We start from the raw sequence: 17,742 nt of genomic DNA, 5'->3' as shown, positions 1-17,742 counted from the left end.
CTCCCGCTGGATGCCCCCTCCAGAAGATGCCCCTCCCCCAGACCAGAAGCCCCTCCAGTCCTGACACCCCCACCCCCAGCCCGCACCAGAGGCCTCTCCTGTCCGGAAGCCTGCCTGGCCTCGCCCTGGCCTCTGGGCCTCCCACCACTGCCCTGAGACTCTTAGAGGCCAATGAGCCTGGCTGAGGATGTGGAGAAAGGGAGGTGACAGGTGGGCAATGCAGAAACCGTGGGGCAGGACAGAAGATGGGCTAAACATGCTTGTTGACCTCGGACACCCGTGTCCCATTCTCTCTGGGAGACACCTTCCTTCAACAGGAAACTTCTCACTGCTGGAAAAGTCGTGGACACGTGGTCAGTGGCCGCCAGTTATGTGAAAGGCTCAGTCCTACAGCGTTCGGGGGGCTCATGTGCGGGGCCTGCCCCTGGGGGTGGGTGATGAGGCAGGCCACCATGGGGGCTTCCAGCCTAGCCCAAGGGCAGCTCCCCTCCTCGGTGGTGGGCTCTGGGTCACACCCACCTGACCCACTTCGGGCTGGAGAGCTCCACGGCTGTTCCTGAGGCTCCCAGCCCACCGTGCTCCCGCCTGTCCCGAGGACACCCCTCCTCCCAAACCCCTCTCTCTCAGCAGCATGGAGCCCAGGTCACGAGGTACACACACCCCGACTTCCAACAAGCAAGCAGCGGCGGGGGGCCGAGGCTCCAGGAAGCGCAAGGCCTCTGTGTGCGGGGACCTCTGCCTTCTATCTGGTGCTCACTCACCCCAGAGCGCAGAGGGAAATAATGAAAATTCAATAAATACAGTCGCCAGTGGGGCCAGGCCACGTTTTACTCTGAAGCCTCTCCGTGTGATTACTTTTTTGTCTAATGTTCTCAATAACGGGTCTGAGCTGTGTTAACATTCTCCAGAAGCTCAGGCCACCCCGGCCCCTCCCAGAGCTCCCCCTGGAGATGTGAAGTCTTGTTGTTTACTGCCTTCCAATCACTCCCGGGACATTCTTCCCTCTAATGAAGGAGGCACTCATTCATTCATTCACTCCCTCAACAGCAACATGTCCCTGGCACCAGCAGCTGAATTTCGTGGGCCACATTCAGTGTCTCCTACTTGTGGACGGAGGGGCGAGGACCGCCCCGCCCTGGTTGGCGGGCGCGGTGTGGGTGCCAGGCCCGAACTCCGCAAGTCCTGCGCTGGGTGCCTGATGTGAACGTGTCAGGGACCGCTGTGACCCCCGACCTTGGGGTCCAGAGGTGAAGACTGCAGATGACTAGCCACGTGTGGGGTGCAGGCATACTGGGGAAATTTCCCTCTGCTTCTCTGAAGGGAACGGTCGGCGCCACCAGGTCAGGACTGGCTCTCTCTGCGTGCGATCTGTTTAACGGCACCCGAGACACATGCCCTGGGCAAAAGGCCTGGGTGGGCCTCCTGTGTTCACGCTGAACTCCCGAGTCCAGCAGCCATGCCCCTTCCGCAGACGCCTGCATACACCTGGCATGCGGTTCTGCATGGGAGGGAATGTGCTTGGACAAAGGACAGTTCTCAAGGGCGTCTGAAATGACAGGCTGGAATAAAAGCTGCTCCCACGGGGCCGGTGTGTGGCTCAGCTGACCGGGTAATGACATAGTCACATGTGGGTGTCTCCCAATCTCTCAGCTCCTCCCACATTCGTGACTACCTCTCCAAGGCCGAAACCCCATCTGGCATGGGGTCGGGACAACCAACACTCATCTAGAAACCTCAGCGGCCCCAAGGCACTTGAGCCTCCTCCTGTGTCCTTGTAAGAGAAACATGCTCTCCTCATGTAAAGTCTCTGGTGGCTTGCCAGCCCACGGAAGGAATGTCACACTCCTCACAAGGGCCTTGGGGCCCACCCGAGCTGCCCTGCCTGTTCACGTGGGGCACACAGTCCCTCCTGCCTCGAGGCAGCCGGGCACCTGCTCTCCAGACCTCACAGCCTCTGGCCCTTTGCTTCCACGTGAACTAGGGCTGCCTGAACTTTACCAGCTCTGCTCTGTGCCCATTTCTGCTGGAATGTCATGTTCTCTGCTCCACCTTGGCCCGGTGTTCTGTAAACATCTGTTGAATGAAAAGCTGCGTCTTGGGGCGCCTGGGTGGCTCAGTTGGTTAAGCGTCTGCTTTGGCTCAGGTCATGATCCCGGGGTCCTGGGATTGAGCCCCAGGTTGGGCTCCCTGCTCAGCGAGGAGCCTGCTTCTCCCTCTCCCTCTGCCTGACGCTCCCCCTGCTTGTGTTCCCTCTCTCTCTGTCAAATGAATAAGTAAAATCTTTAAAAAAAAAAAGAAAGAAAGAAAGAAAGAAAGAAAGAAAAGCTGCATCTTGTAGACGGTCCCGTTTGCTGGTGCAGAGATGATACAGGAGCCCTCATTAGTCGGAGAGACGGGCTAGACCGTCGTCAGCGGCAAGGAGCCCAAGGAAGTGAATCTGGGCTTACTGTTAAGACGAGGACTCGGCCTGGCCCCTCTCTCCCAACTTCTGGCTCCCTTCTACTCAAGATAAAGGATGATGAACTTCCAAATGAGCTAAGAGCCACAGGGAAAGAGCTTAGACAGTCCCACCGAGTGGCAAGACTTGCCAACGGTCATACTGTATTTCCAGGACTGAAGGCCCCGGGCCAGCCGTCTGCATCAACAGATAGCTCGGCTGAGCCTCTTATTTCCAGGCCTGAGTGGCTCACAACACACCACTGATCCGTCCCGAGACGGCTCTCTGGGCTGACCTCCGCGTCCGGACCTCCCCCCGGTCTCCAGCGCCACCGAATCTGCCTCCAGCCTGCCCCTGATGACGAGAGAGGCTGGTCGTGCTCGGGGGACGTGGTGCGGCAAGTACGTGGCAGGGTGTGCAGGCTGGAGGCACTCCCTAAGTGCTGACTTCTCATGGACACGCACCATCCCTGGGCTCGGACTCATCTGCAGCGGGGTGGGGCCCAGGCACCGGAATGTTCTAGAGCCTCCCAGGCAATTCTAGGTGCAGCAGGGCTGAGCACCGCAGCCCCAGTGGGCCCTGTCCTTCCAGCAGATTATAATTCTCACAATTACAGTCCGGTTTCAGCTGCACTTAAATAACTTACCAAACCCACCTGGAATTTTCCTCCCATCTCTCTCCTGAACTGTTTCTGGTGTAATTAACAAGAACCCCAAGCACACCGTTCTTTCCCTTGCAAACCAATTATGAAACGGAACCTGATGTGAGTGGAGACTAAAAGCCCCGGACCCCGCACCCGGCACTCACGCGATGTCTGGGAAGACACTCATCGGCACCTCCAGGAGCCGCGCGATGCTCTCCATCAGCTCCTTCCCCTTCTCTGGGCTCAGGGGGCTGTTGAGGAGAGCGGGGGGCAGCGTTACAAAATGGAACTCATCAACACTTGAGAAGCTGCGCATCCCCCCTGCCCCCACCTCAGCGTCTGTGCATTCCTGTCACATAGTGACCAGGCTCTCAGGGCAGCTGGGATCAGGTGCTTCTTCAGGCATGATGAATCACCTGAATTTCCCAGCAATGAGACAAACAATACAGTGCAAATGGAATTGTTAGAAGTGTAATGGGCCCGTGATGCAGCCACGGCTCAGCTCAGCCTTCAATAAAAAATATAATAGGGGGGTGGAGGGGAGGCCAGACAGGAAGGAGAGAGAAAAGATGGGAGACCGAGGGGAAGCAGATGCTGAAAATCGAGTTTCAGGATGGGCGTCAAATGTACAAAGGAAACACATTTTTAAATGGGCTTGTTTCTAAAATGAGCGATGTGCCATGAGAGGGATGTGAACGGGACACATCTGAAGGTAACCATGGAGACCAGAGGGGCACCGCGCAGTGACCCCCTGGGGGGCGGGGTGCTCCAGGACGATGCGCCCCAGGCCCGCGGGGGGCCCGGCTCCACCGTAACCGTGCGGCTCAGAGCTCCAGCGACAAGTCCTGAATCCCAACACGCAGCTGTGTGAGCCACGCCGGCCCGTGAAACCCTATTAGCAGCATTCCAGAGAATATTCCGTTATGTCGTCATATAAAAGCTGGTGCATAGCCACCGCCGTCATCCCGGCCGACCTCTCGTGCCCTTGGCCAAGGTGACAGGAGACGGGCTAGGTGCAGCAACAAACAGACCGGGCCCTGCCTTCCGGGGGCCTGCATTCGAGCAGCACATGGGCGGCAAAGACAAGTGCTGCTGTGGATTGAGCTGTCACCCAAGCTTCGCATGTTCAGTCCTAAATCCAGAACCTCAGAATGTGACCTTACGTGGAAAGAGGTCACTGCTGACCGTCATGCTGAGAGGAGGTCATCAGGGTGGTTCCGAATCCAATGTCACTGGAGTCCTCGTAGGAGGAGGACATGCACAGGGGTGAGTAGGGAAGCATCCAGGGTCAGTGCAACTCCAAGAGCCGATGGGGTGCAGGGTGCAAGGAGGAGCCAACCAGGATCCAGGAAACCAGGACTGGGCAGGAGGGTGCAGGGGGGCCTGCAGGCTTGGGAGAGGCCACAGGTGTGTCGTGGCACCAGGAGGTGACCCAGGAGCATGTGAGATGGAGAAGCCGTGGGAAGGAAATTCTCCTGTGGACATATCCTAACGGACAGAGCCCACACTGAGCATCTGAGCTGGGAGCAGCTGGGGAAAGCGGCCTTCAGAGAATGGCTAAAGCAGGAATCCGGAGGGACAGAGCCAGCAAGGAGGAGTCGAGGGCCCTTGGAGGCCTCAGGTAGAGACAGAGAAGCGGGCTGGCGTCAGGAGTTGCCGCTTGCCCCACAACTGTCCTGGGGTGTCCCGGGCACATGCAGCCACAGCGGGACGGACACTCCCGCCCTTAAGGGGAGGCTGGTAAGGAGCCACGGCACCAAGCCGCCCCCCACCACCTTCTCTCAGTGGGGACAGGAACTGGACTTCTTCCTAGGGACGCCGGTTTCTGCAGGAGGCTCTCTACCCACAGCCGGGCCTGCTCTCCACGCCTCACCCGTTGTTCTAGATCTCTTGCCAACCTGCAGGGTGCTGTTCTGCCCTAAAGTGAGAAAGGAGAGGCCCGACGCGGGTCTGCGATCAGGGCCTTTGCCCCTCCATCCCGCTTCCCGGGAAAGAGCGAGATGCCCAGGGCTGGGGACCCTTCCAGGAAGGACAGACAAGTCCTACAAGCCTCCTAACACAGGGGCTTTTCACATCATGCTGTAAAATTAGAACACATTTTCAGGTCAGTGTGTGCACGTGGTGTGGAAGTGGACCCTTTTACCTCGTCACCCGACCTGACTTAGAAACCCCCCTGGGCATCTCGCAGAGCCCACGCTCGGGCCCACGAGAAGGTGAGACACCGACGGGGGAAGGGGTCCACCTGGAACCTTTGTGTCTTCATCATCACTCCCTGCCTGTCCACCCGGAGCTGCAGGCTGGAGCTCGCTTTTCATCAGCCAGCCCAGAGCCCCAAGAAGGCCTGTGTCTAAACCAAGTGTGCAGGGACCTCGAGCCACGTGGGGGAAAGGCCACGGTGCTATGTGCAGACTCAGGAACAGGAGAGCAGCAATGCCAGGAAGGCGTGTTCACTACAAGTCAGATGTGGAGAAAGAACGACAGCCGCAGAGCCCTAATCCGGGACGTGGGCACCAGCGACACAGCAGGGCCTTGGAGGCCCTCGTGGCAGAGCTCTGGTGCCCCTGCCCCCGCGGCTCTCAGATGGGCCGCTCTTCCTGTAACCAGGCCCCCCAGACGCAGTGTAGGCGGGTGGACAACCAGCATCTGCAGACGCGAGTGACGGGACGTGATGAGGCCTGCAGCGAACCAGGGCCACCCTCACCTACGCAGCCCACGTACCCCAGGCCAGACCCCAGCCAGGACACAGCCTTGCTTCACAGACCCCCGCCGAGGGCACAGACCCTGCCTCCTCGGGCCCCGCCCCAGCAGCTCCCCTGGACTCCCAGCACTTGGGACCACGGAGCCTGATGCCGGCCCCCACCGCACCTGCAGCCAGCCTGGGGGCTCCCTGCTCGGTGCCTCCCTGCCGGCCTCCCAGGCCAGGCCGATGAATGCAGCCAGGTGAGACCTGGACGGGGCAGCTCGTCCGCCCCTCCGGCGCCGCCCATGCGACCCAGCCGCAGGCTCCTGTGCGGCCCGGGGCGGTGGTCAGGCTTTCGCCGTGTGGGTGTGGGCTTTGGCCACGGCACCAGCCGCCCCGCACACGGACACGAGCAGATGTGATGCGTGTGTGAACGGAACAAATGTGTGAATACACAGGAAGATGTCAAAACGTATCACGCTGAAAATCATTAAAACGTAAGTTATTAAAGGAGTCCCACCTAGCTGACAAGAGTTACCGTGTAAATCAAGGACAATGGGCATAAAAGCCCCTCAAACCCCAAACGGCTCTCCAGCCCTGGACTCTTTATTACTAACAACTGATTCCAGCCTCACGGCAACACCTCTCCTAGCAGGGCCGCGTGTGGAAACTGACCCGGGCCCCTCCCCAGACCCGCAAGGACGCGCCTCTGTTCACCCCTCTCTCAAGGGAGGGCCCTGGTGCGTTCTCTGTCAGCGGCTTCTCAGGGTAGTTTTCTGTGTAATTTCACAATCAAAAAGCAGTCGCTTGCCCTTGAACCAGGAGGACCTTCTGTCCTCCTTTCCCGCCCATTTCCACCGCCTATTCCCCAAGAAGGGGCCTGTTGGGCGCCCAGGCTCCAGCCTTCAGTGGGCGCTGGGGAGGGCAAGGGTCTGAAAGGCAGCATCGAGGGGGCCCCCACAATGCGGCCTGATGGTCACCCGAGAGACAGCAGGGCCTGAAGTGTTGCACTTGGGGTGCTCCTCCTCGATCTACGACAGAGATGAGTGAGGTCGTGCTCAGGGTCAGTCACGTGAGCCCGGAGGGGACGCCAGTCGGAGACCAGAGCTAGTCGCTCAACCCGCACAGATGACGAGTGGGTGAACGTGTTATCTACAAAGGCATCAAAGTGCGGAGGAAACAGTGGGACCGAGGAGGTAGTCTGCTAGTTGTCAAAAAATTCATAGGGTGAATACGAATTGTTTACAGAGCCAGTGGACTTAGAACACTAGAATTCCAGAAAGTGGAACAGAACGTGCAAATTTAACCCACCAGACGGTAGACCCCAGAGAGGAGCCAGCACGGTCCACCGGGGGATGGGCAAGCGGAACGCGCCTGAAAGAAACAGCTCAAAGGGGTCGCCCAGAGAAATCCTGTCTGTGCAGAGGGGGTCCCGGCTGCCAGAACGTGCCCCCGGGCACTGGGCAGACACCCTGGAAACACACCTGTGTGGTGGCCCCAGCGATGTGGGACTGCCCACTCTACCCCCTTTCCACCCCCACCCCTGAATGTCCCGTGTGACCACAGAACGTCCCTGCAAATCCTCGGGACGGAGGTGACACAAGGCTCCGTCCCGTATCTGAGCACAGGTGTGCTCAGAGTAGCAGAGCACAGGGTCTCAGCCCAGCACCCTTCTATCTCCGAGAGTTTGAACGGATGACAGGAATACATGTACATGGCCAAGCGAGGGGCTTCATTTGAAGGGGCGGCATCAGGCACGCAGCCCGGAGTGGAATGACAGCTCAATCTAGGAAAATGGGCCCTCAGGTGACAATTACCAGGTGAGGAGTAGGGAAAATGAAGCTCCATTCAATGCCACATGCACTGAGGTGCCCCCGCGGCCCCACCCAACTTGCTGTCCTGGTCCTTCATGGGAGAGTCAGCAGGCCAGGCTGGATGGTCCGAAGCATCTTCCTTCCTGCGGTCACTCAGGATGTGCTTTGCCTGCAAACATTTCTGTGCCGCTCGGAGGACGCTGCCAGCAGGAGACGCGCGGGGGCCTCCCTGCGACTGTGGGACCACAAACACTGGTCTCCCTGATGGCCTCCCTCCAGCCCTGTGCTCTGCGAACGGACTCGGAGCCAGAGCCCTGCAAAGTGAACCCACATGGCCTGGGACAGGAGGCATCAGAAGACAGCAAGGACTCCCCAGGTGTGCACACACACCACCGACTCCGGTGTGCACACACACACCTTGCAGACACGGGAGACTCCCCAGGTGTGCACACACACCTGCGTGTGCTTGAGACAGTGGAACAGGTGTACACGTCCACACATACCGACGTGCTCACCAAGAGGAGCACTGGCACTAAAACCAGCGAGGGTTGTGGTGATGACGTGCACTCCTGGATCGACACTACCAGGGCCCCCTGCCTGCCCCGAGACTCCCCCTCCTCCCACTGACCCTCAGCTCCAGCCGGTCCAGCCACCCCCCATCGTGTGCCCCACACCCACAATGGCCCAAAGTGCTTCCTCCCCTCATCCTGGCCACCAACCAGGCCTCACTCATTCTAACCAGAGGGCCCACGTAGCTCCCTCCTTTTCCTAAAACTCCCTCTGCTTTGATGTAGAAGCCCCGAGGCCACCACCTATTACGGAAGCTCTCTTAATTATTTCACACGTTTTAATCCTCTTCCTGTCTCCAAACTGCACACTCAGTGAGGGCACAAACTACATCTTATGTTTTTCTACCTCCAGAGCCTACTGTCCCATGCTGGACATAAACCAGCTTCCCAACCAAGTTTACTACCAGATTCCATGAATTCTGTGCTCGAGCCTATTTTAAACCAAAGGTTGACATTAGGCGATGGGGAGCCCAGAGGCTTTATCATGAGTCCCAGCCCCACTTAGGCCTCATGAGTGTCTAATGACCCTACATTCCTTCACCCCACAATGCATACAGTTAACACTTGTATCCGCAGCATGATTATTTAAAACGCCTTAAAGATAGTGATGAAATCTGCCAGGATACGTGTAGGAGCCCTCCTGCCTCCCAAGGAGACCCCTGATCACACCAGCTGCTGACGGGTGCTGTAGCCCCTCCCGAGGGCTGCCACGGCTCGCTGCCCGGGCTGGAGCACGAAGCACAAATGGCTTACGACGATAGCGGGTCCGGTCAATAGTTAGACCAGTAAGATTGTGCTCAAAATGAGCATGCAGTTATTTCTATTTTATTTTTAAAATACATGGCCATCATCTGTCATTTCATGGTCTGAACTTCCTTAGAAAGCAGTTGGAGTTAATCTCAAAAATCAATGGACGGATATGGCACGTGCAATTTCATCTGTGTGTTGGTGACACCCTGATCACCGGGACACCCGATACTGCCGTGGAGGGAGAGACGCAAGCCGTGCCGGCGGCTCGGCCCTCACCGCCTGCCTCGACATCTAGCGGCCGAGAGGGTTCGCAGAAGCTAGAGCTATCTGCTCTGATGCTTTTCCTCTCTGAATCACAGCCACATGTTAACACGACTGCGGAGTCGTTGTAAAGTCAGATGCCCCTAGGGACCTACTAAAGCAACAAAACAGGAGAAAATCTGAAGCATTCACACCACTCACTTGATGGGAAGGCCACAGGAGAAGCAACAGTACCCCCATTTCCCCGATGGCCTCCATGCCATGCACAGTGTGTGGACTCCCACAGTGCCCTGAAATCACCATGGGAATGAGAGGACAGATGAAAAATTAGAAAAACGGTTATGTCAGACGGTGAAGGAGTTGTGGAGAGCCACCCTAACAAAAGAGTAGTGGCAATAACTTCAGGTGAGAAATGTCAGGGGCCGTGGAAGACCTTGAAGGTTCTCCTTATGCTTGCCACCGTGCTGAGACCCACACAACACTCTCACGTAACACAACAGACCCGTCAGGAAGGTACTGTCGTGAACCTCATTTTAAAGGACTGGAAACTGAGATTAGAGAAAATAATTCAAGCTCCAGGACATGCCACCAGTAAGTCCCAAAACCTAAACGTTACTCATCAGTGAGGGTGTGATGCGGGCTTCCAAACTACGGGGCAAGCCCAGGTAACTTACAGCTGCATCCTTCCCTGTGTTTTACCTTAACTAAGCTGCAGAGTGTCTGCACGCATCATTCCTCCAGGTCCTGTTTTGGCAACAGTGTTACTGTCTCTTTCTTACGGACCCAGACGGTCCTGCCAACCAGACACCCACGTCTAGGACTCTATGTTCAAGAGCTGACCGTTTGTGCTTCTGCTTCTTTACTTCCTGATTTCGGATACTTTACTATTCATTCAAAAATTTACCAAAGGTAGGGAATTAAATGATTGATGGATTGCAAAATGATATCAGTCAACTCTGATACAAACTTTTTTGATGAGGTATTTTAAACCAATGGATAAAATGAGGTTTTCATGGGATTCCCCAATTATTCTAGCTATCCCTATATACTGTTTTAACAAATAACAATATTTATTCTATTTAAATAATCTTATAAGCTAGTTATTCTTTTGTTAACCCATAGGAATTCTCCCCAATGTAGAGAAAAGACATTTCTCATGGGGGAAATGAGAGAGGAGCTGCCATGATTCAAAATCTCAACCTTGATTCAGTATCACCTTTCTTTCCTGCAGAGAAATAAAACCCAATGTCTTCTGGAGAATGAGTGAGTGAGCTCATGGTAATTTGTGCAACCAAACTGATTCTTCTGACTGCTGAGCCCACAGGCTTCTAGAATACATGCAAATTCATCTGGAGGTGCCAGAACCCTGAATTACTCTTTCTAGTAAAGTTGTTGACAGACACCAACTCTTCACAGGTAAAAAAAAATCAACTGGTGAAAAACTGTTGTATTCCAACAACTTCAAGATGAGACTATACTTCTCACCACAAGTATATTTATTTCCCTACATTTTTGGAAAAAATATTTGCCAACAGCTTAATACAAATCTAAGACACAATGTCTTAGAGTTAGTTTTATGGAAAGTATTGACATGAGAAAGATAAAATGAGGAAGGCAGTACAAAAATGTAGAGCTTTAGTACACATTCAAAGTTGTTATCAGCTTGAAACAGGCTGTTCTAAACATATGGTATTTCATGTAAGCCTAATAGTAACCACAAAGCAAAAGCCTATAATATGTACACAAAAGAGAAAGAGAAAGAAATGTAGGCACACCACTATAGAAAATCATCAAATCACAGAGGAGGAAAGAAAGGGAAAGGAACAAAGGAATCGCCAAACAGCCAGAAAATAATTTACTAAATGGCAAAATGAAGCCCATACTTATCAGTAATTACTTTAAATGTAAATGGACTAAAATCTCTGATCAAAGACACAGGTGGCTGAATGGATAGGGAAAAAACAAACAATGCCCAACTCCATGCAGCCTACAAGAGACTCACTTCAGCACTGAGGACACCAACAGACTTAAAGTGAAGGGATGAAGAAAGATAATCCATGAAAAGGGAAACCAGAGGTAGATAAAATTATGTTAGACAAAACAGACTTTAAGGCAAAGATTGTTAACAAGAGACACAAAAGATGATTATATAATAATAAAGAGGTCAGTTCATCAAGAGGATATAACATTTGTAAATATTTATGCATCCAACATAGGAACCCCTAAACACATAAACAAATACCAACATATCTGAAGGGAGAAATAGACAGCAATATAATAACAGCAGAGACCAGATACATGAAGGACTTTCCACCCCATAGCAGCAGAATACACATTTTTCTCAAGCGCACATGGAACATTCTCCAGGATGGATCACATGATAGGACAGATCACATGACAAATCTTAATAAATTTAGGAAGACTGAGATCATATCACGCATCTTTTCCGACCACAATGGTATGAAACTAGAAATCAATTATAAGAAGAAAACTTGAACATTCACAAATATATGGAGATTAAATGATATACTCCTGAACAACCAATGGGTCAAAGAAGAAATAAAAAATACCTGAGATAAGTGAAACTGGAAATGTAACACACCAAAATGTGTGGGACGTAGAACAGAGTTCTGAGAGGCATTCTTATGGTGATGAATGCTTGCATTAAGAAAAAAGAAAGATCTCAAATAAACAGCCTGACTTTACAACTCAAGAAACTAGAAAAAGAGGCATAAATGAAGGCCAAAGCTAGCAGAAGGAAGGAAATAATAAAGATCAGAAAAGATGAAATAGAGACTGAAAAGACAATAGAAAAGATAAATGAAACTAAGAGCTGGTTTTCTTTGAAAAGATAAATAAAACAGATAAACCTTTGGCTAGACTTACCAAGAAAAAAAAAACTTAAATAAATAAAATCAGACATGAAAGAGAAGACATTATGACTACTGCCACAGAAATACAACAGGTCCTAAGAAACAACTAAAAACAATTATTTGCCAACAAAACGACTACCAAGAAGAAAGGGTAAATTCCTGGAAACATCCAGCTGATGGAGCTTGAACCGTGATGAAAGAGAAAATCTGAAGATGCCAATAAGTAAGGAGACTAAACCAGTAAACAAACACCTCCCAACAAAGAAGAGCCCAGGACCAGATGAGTTCTACCAAACATCCTAAGAAGAATCAGTACCAATCCTTCTCAAACTCTTCCATAAACAGAAGAGGGGGGAACACTTCCAAACTCATCTTACGAGGCCAGCATTATCTTGATACCAGTCAGAAAAGGATGCCACAAGAAAAGAAAGCTACAGGACAATATCCCTGATGAAACACGGATGCAAAATCCATAAATAAAATATTAACAAAACAAATTCAACAATACATTAAGAGGATCACACACCATGATCAAGTAGGATTTATTCCAAGGATGCAAGGATGGTTCAACATCTGCAAATCGAACAGTGTGACACACCACATTAACAAGATGAAGGATAACAAGTCATGGTCATCTCAGTAGAAGCAGGAAAAGCACATGACAAAATTCAACATCCATTCATGATAAAAACTCAACAGAGTGGGCATGGCAGGAATGGTAGTGAAGCCTGCTGGAACCTTGCCAAAAGCCCAAAGGGTAGAATAGTCTGGGAACTGTAGTGAGTTGTCCAGGCCAGCTCCTAGCACAGACAACATTTTGCAGCTCAGCCTCACAGTGCAGAGACAGAAAGGAGAGCTGAGGGAATGGCCCCGTGGCCAGCACACCTGCTGACCAGTGTCCCTCCATCCACTGTACCCACCTTTCATCATCTCTTCTCCACTCAGCAGCAGAGGGATCTGGGAGAGTGGGACTCTGACCACACCACTTGCCCGCTTGTCCTCTAGTGGTGGCCCATGTCTGCTGGGGGCAAGGACCCAAATCCTTGCTGGGGCCCTGAGGCCTGGCCAGCCTTTCTCATGCTTACTGCCCCAACCTTCCCCCGGCCTTATTTCAGCTCCTCAAATGTCTATGCTACTCCTGATGCAGGCCCTTTGCAAATGCTGTTCTCTTTGGAACATGATTTCCTTCCCACCCACCTGCCCACTCTAGAGCTTGAAGTAACAGCCGTACAATTTATCTGAAGCTTGAACGGCCCTTCTGCACAGTTAGAATATAGGAGGGTGTGCTGGAATTCAGTAACCCGTGGCCAGCTCTTCTAGTAAGACACTCCTATTTTTTTAAGTCATTGTCTCAATGAAGTCAATATTCCACAAACGAGCTACATTAGGACACTATTTTTCCCCATTCTTCTTTTTCCTTCTGCCTTCATTTGTCATCTGCAGTTTACTTCTGTTTTGACAGCTTAGCAAGTCTCTTCTTTTCATATTTTTCTCCCTTGTTCTTACTCCCTCCCATGTAGAAGTGATATTTAAACTGCTTAACTCAGACAGATTTAATTGGAGGTCAACTTATAAAGCAGATGACACTTTTCAAAAATCAATTGCCGTGTTTAGGCTCTGAAGGTCCCTGGAGAGTTCTACTATGGACTTTTTTCCTGAAGAGAAAAAGCAAAGCTTCCCCAACAATTATGGAAGTCCAATACCAAACCAGGCTGTGCAGCCACGATGACAGAGATGTACGGACATAACCGCCAGAGAAGGTGAGGATGCAGACACACGGGCAGCGAGACAGAGAGGACACAGCTGAAACCAACAATATAGCATGAAGGTGAGTGTAGATCAGGTGCAGACAGGTGTAGACATGGAGATATGCAAGTGCATGTGGGTACAGATATAGATATGTGTGATCAGATGAGGTACATTTGTGGATGCGGGTGAAAGTCTAGATGCAGAAGCAATACGGATATTGATACAGATCAGTGATATAGATGCAGGTATAGATAGAGATACATAAATACTGATACAGATGGACACAGAGAGATAGAGATCCAGGTAGACGATGCAGATGCACTGCAGGTGCACATGCAGACATATCAGTGTAGGTGTAGACGTACAGAGACTGACGGAGATGCAGTCGGGTACAGACACGGGTAGGTGATGTGGATGTGGTGTAGATGCAGGTGTACATATGGAGATGTAGGTGTAGACACAGACGTAGAGACAGGTACTGATGGTGACCTTGCTGCCATCAGATGTCACTGCGGCCCAAAGAGTCCCAGCATCGTCAGAACTTTCTGAGACCCTCTTGCATTTCAAGCACCTAGGCTGAGCTGCAGAACTAACCTGTAGGAGTCAGACTCTAAGGACAAGCATGGAGCAGACAGAGTGTTCAATGTCCAAGTTCCAGGTTTGGTCAGAGTGGGCTGGGCTCTTCCAATATTTCCTTTTTCTCCCTGTTCCCCACCCCAACCACCAATTTCACACTTTGCCACAACAGAGAGCATCAGATGTGAGAAAGGGGGCTCACCACAGTCCAAGACCATGAAAGAGCCCCTTCCTGGCCTGGCATCATCTCTTCTGGATGTCTTCCCACAGGCTAGACATGGCCAAGCCAACTCAGAAGCCATTTGGTCAAAGATGCCCTGGAAGTGTTTCTAACGCCCACCATATTTGCACTTCCATGGTATTTTCTCACGCTGTCTACTGCCATAGTTAGAGGTCAGACAAGTTTGAAATTTCCTCCAGTTCTAGAATTCAGCCAATAACAGACATCAAAATCCAGCACATCACTCTAACCTCAACAAAGGAGATGAAAGTGGGCCCACAGAGTCAGAGGCATCAAAGACACAGCCAGTGCAAAGTGTGAACCTTATTTGGATCCTGAGCCAAAATGCCAATGAACAAAATTCTGATGTGGATGTGACAACAGAGCTGAACGCAGGCTCGACACCCGATGCTACTAAGGCTTGATGGTATGTTACAAAGAAGGATCCTTCTATTTTAGAGCTATTTCACAAAATGTTTCCAAGAAAGTGGGGCTTGTTTGAAAGCAGCATGAGAGGTGGGAGTAAATGGGGGTGTGGATGGGGCAAGGTTGGGCGTGGGCCATTATCTCTGTGCATGTTCAAAATCTTGCATTAGAAAGAGCGAGAACAAATCCATCCATTGCCTCTTGAAAAATAGGAAACTGAAAAGCCAGGGAAGCCTGTTGGACGAGGTACCTGGGGACAAGCCAGGCTTGTGAGCCCAAGGCCTTGGGAACATGGCGGGCAGGTCCCAGGACAGGGGCCTGGGCGCCTGCGGTGTGACTGTCAGAGGTCTTTGTACCAGTGCTTCCTTCAGGGTAGGTCTGGGAGGGATGGTGCCCCCAATACCCATGCTGGGAGCAGTTTCTAAATCGATCCTCTACTTAGAAGCCAAAGCCTTGTTGCCAGTACTTTTAAACACTCCACTGTGTGACTTTGGACTTGTGTTACAACCTGATCCTCAAACTGCCTTGGGAAGAACCTTCACATCAACTACATCCATTTTCTTAGAATTTACCGAAAGCCGCTTCATGGTGATTCTTCGACTAGCTGGTGAGCAGATGTCCGGATGGTTCCAGAAGCCTGCCTCCCTTGCGCCCAGTTCCTCCACATCATCTGGCAGCACTGGGAGGGCCAAGACCCCCAGAGCAGCCCCTCCTGCGAGGAGTGTGACGTCTGCGTGCGGGAGGGGGTGTGCGACGCTGCAATCTCAGTGGTTTCCCGGGGGCCAGAGGGAAGGCTTCCAGAAGAAGGGGCAGGGCTTTCGAGGGGCCCTCACTCAGCCTGGGGCGTCGGGAGGGCTCGCCGGGGACAGGACAAGGACAAGTTCAGGAGCAGTGCGTGCCGGGGGACAGCACTCCAGAGTGGGATGAACTCTTCCAGGGCCCCGTGACAGCCCTGCATATTCGGGAGCGGGACGGAGGGGGGCGTGGCAGAGCACCGTGGTGCGGAAGCAAGGAGAGGATGAGTCTGCAGAGCCCGCAGGGCTTGGGGCCCTGTCAGCGGCTTGGGCCTCTACCTCAAGGGCAGTGGAAGCACCACAAAGTCTGAAGAGGAAAGAGGGGCACAGTCAGGTTTAGGTGATGGAGGATTCGGCTGGGGGTCAACGTGCATGACAGACTGGGGAAAGGTGGGGGGATGCAGGACCAAAAATAAGAAAGGTCCCTGCAGCTACCAGCGCAAGGGCAGCCGGCCACCGAGAGCAGGACGGGGACGGGGATGAGGAGCGGCCAGGTCGGGAGATCCTCACAGCTTGGGAGGAGGCAGGAAAGGTGGTGCTGGTGCTGGGGCCGCCCCGGGCATGAGCCCCGGAGGAGGAAGCGTGGCACTGGGAGATGATGACTGTGCCACCATGCAGAGCTTCAGGCTTCTTTCCCACGCCCAAGAGGAGGGGTGGCATGGAGGGGCTCCCCGGAGCAAGGGAAGGGCAGCATCCTCGAGGACGAGAAGGCTGGGAAGGTTTTGGAAGAGCGGAGCGGCCTCAGACCTCTGCTGCGGCCGGTGGACGGGGAAGGCTGCTGGCTTCAGGAAGCGCCAGGCAGAGGGGGGGAGAGGGAGGGCAGATGGCCAGGAATTGCTGAGTTTGGCAGATGGAATTTTGTGGCTGACAGGAGGAGGCAATCGGCGGAGAGTCAGGGCGAGAAGTTTATAGGAAAAACCTAGTTCAAGTTTTGGTACAGGTTCTGAGATTCTTTAACTCGCGGGCTTGGGGACCCACTCAGTTAAAGCTGTTTGCATTCTCTGGATAAAGTCTCACTCTGCAGCTTTATATGCTCGCCTCATCTGAACTCCAGAAGAGCCCGTAAGTTAAACTGAGAGTGTCTGACTCCGTAAGGGAGAACTGCACTGGGCTTGTCTTGAACCCCCTTTCTTCTCTGGGGACCTCTGCCGGGCCCCCACATCGCAGGGGCCCAGTAAGTACGTGCTGATGCCCCAGGCAGGGGCGCCTACAGACAGGCCAGAGCTGGGCCACAACCTGGGGCTCAGAGACCACTGCTCACCATTCTTGTCGCAGACATCCCCCACAACTACCAACTCTGCAGTCAGGGATTTTAGATTTGGAAATGTGTGGTTTTTCTTCTTCTTGTTGACCATACAAGCCAATGTGACTATTTTTACTCGTTGGCTATACGCCCCCATACCTAAAATCTCAGATGACAATGAATCCGTCACCCTGCACATGATCTCTTGACACGAACGAAGGAGATGAGTGGTGACACAGCAGTGAACTTGTCACATTCAAGAAAGACCCCTAGAAGCCGTACTTTCTGAACAAAAAGTTCAAACACAGCATCTGAGACGTGGTCTGAGATAGAACAGAATAAACAAAACCTGCAGACACCGCAACTACAGAATCTGTCCACAAGCCTGTGAAGATTTCTTTTCTCCACCAAGGAAGGGAAAACAGGCCATGGCACTGGTCCACCCCGCTCCCCGTGTCCTCATCTGCCTTCCCTGCAACCACCATGGGCCCCACGGCCCTGGTGCAGCTCTGAGGGGCTCCGCGGGCAGCCAGGGGTCTCTGCACAGGCGGGGGGAAGACGACTGGACTGCCCCCCGTGGCTCAGCTATGACCCTTCCCCTCCCACCACACTGACCTCACGGGGGACAGCATGTCACCCCTGAGCATATGGGTTTTCACATCTTCAAGTTCGTGATGGGAAAAGCAATCTCCTCCTGTGACAGCTCT

The 17,742-nt window shown here is 52.7% G+C and overlaps 1 protein-coding gene across 1 annotated transcript in view; it reads right to left on the bottom strand.

The window, feature by feature from the left end:
- Positions 1-17,742, bottom strand: part of PTPRN2 (protein tyrosine phosphatase receptor type N2) — a 715,790-nt gene that overhangs the window by 394,202 nt on the left and 303,846 nt on the right. Inside the window, exon 10 of the mRNA XM_081800880.1 lies at positions 3,245-3,331. Coding sequence (XP_081657006.1) covers positions 3,245-3,331 — 87 coding nt within the window. The remainder of the gene's footprint in view (positions 1-3,244; positions 3,332-17,742) is intronic.

The sequence above is a fragment of the Leptonychotes weddellii genome, chromosome 12 (assembly GCF_054177405.1).
Source record: "Leptonychotes weddellii isolate Sample4059 chromosome 12, ASM5417740v2, whole genome shotgun sequence".
In the NCBI taxonomy this organism is placed as follows: Eukaryota; Metazoa; Chordata; class Mammalia; order Carnivora; family Phocidae; genus Leptonychotes; species Leptonychotes weddellii.
Note: the sequence above shows the minus strand (reverse complement) of the source record. Positions and strands in the feature narration are given on the sequence as shown.